Here is a 7,524-nt window from a genome sequence, read left to right on the forward strand (position 1 = left end):
TGCAGACAAGAGTTTCTTTAGCTTGAGCAATAACACACTGTTCACAATGATTTCAGATGTTTAAAGCATAAGGGAAGAGTTGCTCTTGGTAGAAACAATGAGCCAATATATAGACTCAATCAAGTTCTCTTCCATTTTTTTCGAAACTGACCATTTTAACGCATTTAATTGATTAATACTAGTGTTAATCGATTAAAATGAGTACAACGATTAGTTTTTCAAATCAGAAACCTCTAACGGCTAGTATTAATCGATTATTCTTAGTTTTAATCGATTAACTAATCGATTAAAGCAGGAATTAATCAATTATTCCAGAACCATTTGGGTTTGCTGAGCCAGCCTCGTTTTAATCGATTAAACCAAGTTTTAATCGATTACAACAGCTTGTTTTTTATTCTAAACAGAGATTAATTACATATAGAGTACAGAAATCAAATCCTATTACATCTTTACTCAACAATACTTCAAATATGATTATTACAAAAGTTTTTCAATGGTAATGGATCTTCAAATAGTCTTCTTGGATCTTGTATTGTGCAAATCTGTACATCATCAAAACTCCATCTTTAATTTTTTGCTAACAGAAGATATAACCCAATATATATATATATATATATATATAAGCGAGGTTAACTCAACCCCACAAAATCGGTTTGTAAAGTAAAGTTTACACTGAGTTTAAATCTAACTCAACCTCACAATACCGGCTTGTAAAATGAAATTTACACCTCACTTATATATTATAATTTGACCTTATCTCTAGTCGATATAGAATAACAGATTCTATTATTGAACAACATAACGAATATGTGTAACAGTTTGCTATTTAGACATTTTCTTGCTGTGGATATTAACTTAATAATTTATTATTTTTATATATAAAATTACTGTATACAATTTTGAGATTAAATATTTTATTAAAATTCAAATATATCCCTTTAATGTTTAAGTCTACTTTTCTTATATTTTTTTCATAAGATCATTACTAATACAATCACATCCCTATATTACATTAATAAGTTTGTTAATCACATGAGAGAGATAAAATAAGTATTATTAAGAAGAAAATCTTTTTACTAATATAATATTGATGATTCAATTTGTATGTTTCACATGTCCTCATATGCAGGGCTTGCAAAATGAGACTGAACGAAGATAGGTAAACAAAATAAAGTTGAGAAAATATTGATAGATAGTTGTGCAAGAATGGTGTGATATTTGAGTCCAAAAAAAGAGGTATGTAAGAAACAATAGTTGTATTAAATGGAAGATAAGAAAATAGATGACTAAGTTGTTATGACAGTATGTAAGGAGTGAAGATGGTGATGATTTGGGTTGAGTAGGTGTCTGCAAGTAGGGCAAGAAGAGTGAGAGAGGAGCCACTTGTCAATGCAAAGAACATGGAAAAAGTGGTTGCAGTTTGGGAGGAACCTTATAGGGTCTCCATCACAGAACTCAGCCAAGCAAATGACGCAGGTAGAAGGTGAAGATGGAGAGGGAGAGTTTGTGAAGGTTGAGGTTGGCAAAGCCACCATTTCCTTCTTCTTCAGACCACAATTCAGCCTGCGAGAAGCCATCCATTGGAGAGGTTGTGTCAGAACACGAGAAGCACATTGGAATACACATTGCAGCATCGTGTTGAGGCCAAGAGCACACACCAAGGCACATAGAATGGCTGCCACAAGGACCATCCAATCAAACCCACCAACTTGGTCATCGCATGGTGTGCTTCTCATGGGGCCAAAGGAGGAAGGCGTAGGAGACTCAGAGTTAGATTCAGCCATGGTGATGAACTGATGAGGAAATCTCACTGTAATAAAGAAACTGAGAAACAAGGAGTGATCGACACATAAGCATAAAATAACCTAATTCGTGTGTCTTTTTACCAAGTGGATTTATATCTAATTTAACATCATAGAATCATATCTATTGGTTAGTTTTCAAGTGATTATTGAAGTTTCACATCAAGTATGATATGAAAAGCTAAGGAACAAAGCACTATAAAAATAAAGGGTTGTTTTATGAATTATTTTTACAACTCATTGAACCTATTGAGTATAGAGACTTGGTTAGTTGTCTGTCGTTCAAAAGTATTCAATTTTTGTCACGAAAATTGTTCGGGAAGATTACAGTTTTATCAACAAAAAAAAAATTGTAAGAGAAATAAAATTTTCAATTTTTCTCGAAAAAAATATATATTGAGTATTGATGGACTAGACATTGAGATGACGAATCACATTAAATTTATTGTATTTTTAAATTTGTTATTATTTGGGTGTGCTTCCTTTAAAAAAAATTATTTTTTATTGTGTAATTCTTCACATATTTATATATTATAATTTTTATCTTTATTCTTAATCGGTATAAAAATTATAACCTACTTTTTTAGAAAAAAGTTAGTATTAATAAATTATGAACCATTCTTACACTACTGCAAAAACGCTGATTAACATCATCCTATAAATGTCGGTTATAGGTAAGTCTAACGTATATTGATGACTGGCCATTTCCGTAAATAAGTTGACAATATAGGCGTCCATTAGGTAGATATCTGACGTCTATACAATTTTCGACGTCGGCCCTTCCAAGCTGACGTCTATATTTTCTGACGGTTAGGTGAAAAGTCATTTCCTTCAACATTTTAGACGTCTGTTACTTGGGGGCCCCAACGTCTATATGGCGGAAATTAATGTTGCTTACCAACCTGTCAGACATATAGACGTCGGGCTGCTGCTAACTGACGCCTATAAGTCTTCCAAGCAGGTGAATAGTCATTATTTTCAGCCTTATAAACGTTGGATCCCGCCACATTGACGGGGCACCGACGTCTATATGGCGGACATTAATGCTACTCACCAACCTGTCAGACATATAGACATCAGGAACCGACGTCTATAATCCTACCAGTATGTGAAAATTCATTCGTTTTCGCCCACAAAACGTCTCATGCCTCAAAGCTGACGCCTATATAGTACAAAAATATTAATTTTTAAATCGAAAGGACGTCATATTAGTCCGGCGTCCGACGTATTTTCTATTTTAGACGTCAGCTTTGTGTACAACACACGTTTAATTTCTTGTTAAATAACACTGCGAACCAGCGGTTTGCGAACCAACAATTTCATCGTCTTGCGTTTTTTCTCCGCTGCTCTGCATTTCCAAGTAAGTTTCCTCTCATTTTAACTATTCAAAGTTGATATTACCCCCCGATTAAAGTAATCTTTGATGTATTATCTCATTTGAACCGATTAAAATGAGTTTTTGTTGTGTTTTGGTGCGATTTTTTTGTTGTGTCTTTGTGTAGCGTAGTGCACCTTCTCCCTTTGCTAGTTTCCTCGTAAGGAAAACTTGCATTTTTTTGGATTTCTCACGGCATTTCAATCCAAGGACGAATTTGGGTTGTTGCCTATGTCAATTCCGACCGTCAACGAAAAAGTTTACGGTGTATTCTCACGGTATTCTTTTTCAGTGACGGTCGGAATGGACCTAGGCAACGATCCAAGTTTGTCTTTGGGTTTGAAATACCATGAGAAGTCCAAAAGATGCAACTTTTTCTTACGAAGAAACTAACAAAGGAAGGAGGTGCTACTACGCTATCCCAAGACACGACAAAAAACCGCATCAAAACACAACATTCACTTCATAGACGTCGTTTAATGCACAAACCGACGTCTACAATGTCCCAAAGACATCGATTAATGCAAGGTTTGACAGCTTTATAGACGTCCCAAGTGTTACAAACCGACATCTAAATTAAGATTAGACATCGATGTCTTTGTGGACGTCGGACTTCTTACTAAACAGACATCTAGATTGACGTCGGCCCTGCAAAAAACCGACATCTCATTAACGTCATCCGTATAGATGTCGGTTCTGGTGGTGACGTTAAAAGTCCAAAATAACTGACGTCTAAAGTCCTTTCTGCACTAGTGTTACAAGAAATTATAAAGAGAGAATAGTTTGACATGCTCATATGTGTGATTTCCAATTTTTCATGTTGAACTTTTAGAGAGAGGTTAGTCTTAATCATTATTTTTTTTTAAATAACTTCGTTGATACATGTGTAGTTGAGTCTGGCTTTACCAAGATTATGTTGGTTGAATATGAATGAGTTGTTAGTTACAATAATAATGTGGAAGTTGCCCACAACAAGTATGATGTACAAGGCGAGGATTAATGCTAGGGAAATATTGTCATCGTTAATAAGTTTGTGCATATCACTAGTAGCGAAAGCAATTCAATCATATATGCTCCTAGTATGTCAAATGTTTGTTTCAGTGCATGTAAGACTTTTGATGAAGTGAGATAGGTTGGTTCTTAAATAGGTATTGGCCGGAGTTTAATAGAGAGTAATATGAAGATGACAATAATAAGAAAATACTATTAAAATTAAATAGTTATTTTTAGAGTTGTCACCATAACTCAATAGATCTTTTAGGTGTACGAAGGATGTGTCATATGGAAGGTTTGAATTTTGGTTTATAAGAAGGATTTTCAATTTTGACCACAAAAAATTATATGGGAAGAATTTATATTGTCCAAAAAAGATTATACGAAGGTTTGTAATTTTTGGTAAAAAAAATTTCAGATTGAGTATTAATTTGTTAAATATTGTTGGATGAAGACCTTGAGGTATTAAACTTAAATTTTAAATTTCTTCTATGTTTTTATTTAAATTTATGTTCTTATTTATTAGTGTACTTTTTTATGAAGAGAATATTTTTCTATTTATATATTATAATTATTATTTTTATTCTTAATCGATATAGAACTTATAACTAACTTAAAAAAAAACGTTACTATTAATGAAGAAACCATTCTTACAAAAAAAAATTATAAAATCTCTTACGAATTTAGATTCTCTACTTGAGTTTTCAATATGTCGCTCTGTTCAGTCTTCAAAATATAGTAATATTAGCAAAATTAATGTTTAAAAACTAAACAGATTACCAACACACAAAAAACATACTAAATTCTATTTATTATTAACCTTGAAAATATTAAATTTATGAATTTTAGTTTTTATATATTACTTATATTGAAACTTAAAATCACACTTTAACTTTTACGTAATAGCTAAAAGAAAATGATGGCATAAGTTGATGCGGTCTTGGCATATATGGACACATAATATGCTTACTTGATAATCCACTCCTCTCTTTCCTTTTCTATATGCGTTTCAAAGCAACTCATCTTCATTTTGATTCTTCTTCAATCTTATCAAATCATTTTAGTTTTAAGATACTTGTGCCACTCTTTAACTTAAAAAAGCTTAAGTGATTTCAGTACCTAAACTTCCTCAGAATACCACATCTTTCAAATATCTATAAGATGAGTGAAAAATATTATCATAATTATATTGGTACATAGTTATATGATTACTCACTTCTAAATTTTTATATATAATATAAATTCTAAAACTTTTACCGATTTAAGTGTAAAAGGGTCTTTTATAAAAAGATATTTCTTGGTTTATCTTTTGAATTTAAAATTTTTCCACTAACAAAAAGTAACTTCTTAAATTTTGAGAACCTTAAAATCGACCTACCTCAATTAAATTAAGTAAAAGCATATTAAAGTTATAATTTAGTTTTAAAGTTTTAAAGTTAAGTGTGATGTTATAAATTTGAATTATAAAATTATAGAATAATTAATTAAAAAGGAAGATTGATGAGTTTGGGTCTGAGAATTATTGAAGAAAGAAGTGTTGTGATGTGATGGAAGTGCGAATGATTGAATCTACTAACGCTAACAATTATTTGCTTCACTCTTCTTTTTTTTTTTTTTCAGTAAATGCGCGGCGTGAGGTTGCCGCTACTCATTCATCTCAAATGTGTCTTTTCAGGAGAAAGATGGTGTTGGCTTTGTGGCTTATCTTTAGTATCATTTCTTCATATAATATTAACAAAACAATTACAATATCACTTTCTTTCTCAATCTATTTCTTATTTTGGTTTAGTCTTTTATTGCATTCATTAAAGTGATTGGAATTAATGATTCGTGGAACTTCAAGAAAACATCCACAATTATCTGTAAATAAAGTAGTTTTTTATGACAATAACAATCGTCTCTGGGAAAATAATACACGCCCTTTCTTCTCTAGTTTTTTTTATGACAATAAAAAATTAAGACTCTGTTTAGCTTAACTAGAAGTTCATAACAATCTCTGTACATGGGCAAAGTTTCTACGACAGCTCCCCCTAGTCGCTTTTGGCGACTGCGAGTTTATGAGCAAGTGAATTAAATGAACCCAAAGTAATAGACACTCTTTCTTTTTTAGTTTTTTTTTTCTTGAAAAACTAGTATTATTTATTATTAATACATGTGCTTACAAATATTGATAAATTCATTTTTAATTACAAAAACATTATTTAATATTATAATTTATGTACATATTAAATGATATCAATATTAGAAGTGTCACTCTCACAACTCATATATATATGGTTTTATGTAACCTTTTAAAATATATCAAATTTTAGTTGAAAAAAAAAATTATTCATAAAAAAAGACATACTTTAAATACATGGACATTTTAATAATTTTTACTTGGTTTAATATCTATTTTGGTCCCACTTTTTTTGAGTTTGGTTCAAAATGATCCCACTTTTTAAAAAAGTTCAGTAAGATTCCATCATTTTTTTAAAAACTGTTCAACCCAATCCTTTTTGCTGACGCTGTTAAAAACTTAACGGGACAAATGCCACTGTGACCATACTTAATTGAGGTGTGAAGTTTGATGTATACGTGGTGCACGTTACACTATGAAGTAACCCTAAAACCCAATTTGAAAAAACTAAGACAACAAACAGTAACCCTAAAACCCAAAGGAGAGGGAAAGAAGCATCCTTCTTGTGCCACCGTCGCGCCTCCGACACACCTTAGTCACGCCACCACCGTCGTTGCGTTGTCGCCGTTGTTGCGAGTAAAGCGCCGTGTCTGATTCTCTAACATTTTTCAAATAGTGCAAGCAACAAAGAAAAACTGCATAAACAATCAAACTAAGAATTTGAATTCATGTAATGATGAATGGAATTGAATGAAATGAAATGCACTAGTATTATGACTTACAAATCCCAGTCCTCCAAATCTGGTTCTAGGAGTGGAACCGGTGTATTTGTTACAGTATTCAGTGATGAATACCTTTTCTTATGGGAGTTCAAGAAAGGCAACTGCTATACTGTTATTTTGAAAAAAATCATCATACGTGTTTTCATTACTGGTGGGCATGTGACACCCGGGCACTGACGAGGGCGGGGAGTGATCGCCGGTGCAAGAGGCATGGACAAGGAGCGGCTCCTGGCAGGCTTCCAGTGGAAGGGGTACGTGGACGAATCAAACATACACCGGAATGAGAGGGATCTAGAGACTGTATAGGTATGAGACTATACGGTTGAAGGATAGCTTAAAGGAATTGATTTGGCTACTCATATCAACAAATGCATTTGCTTTTCGGTAGCCTAACTCATAAGAACTCCATGATTAAGCGTGCTTAACCTAGAGTAATTATGGGATGGGTGACCT

The 7,524-nt window shown here is 32.6% G+C and overlaps 1 protein-coding gene across 1 annotated transcript; it reads right to left on the minus strand.

The window, feature by feature from the left end:
- Positions 1-1,114: 1,114 nt before the first annotated feature.
- On the minus strand, positions 1,115-1,920 carry LOC106767975 (RING-H2 finger protein ATL74). The gene has a single exon (XM_014652940.2). It carries the CDS (start codon positions 1,782-1,784, stop codon positions 1,287-1,289), a length of 498 nt encoding a protein of 165 aa, XP_014508426.1. The 5' UTR covers positions 1,785-1,920; the 3' UTR covers positions 1,115-1,286.
- Positions 1,921-7,524: the final 5,604 nt, after the last annotated feature.

The sequence above is a fragment of the Vigna radiata genome, chromosome 7 (assembly GCF_000741045.1).
Source record: "Vigna radiata var. radiata cultivar VC1973A chromosome 7, Vradiata_ver6, whole genome shotgun sequence".
NCBI lineage: Eukaryota > Viridiplantae > Streptophyta > Magnoliopsida > Fabales > Fabaceae > Vigna > Vigna radiata.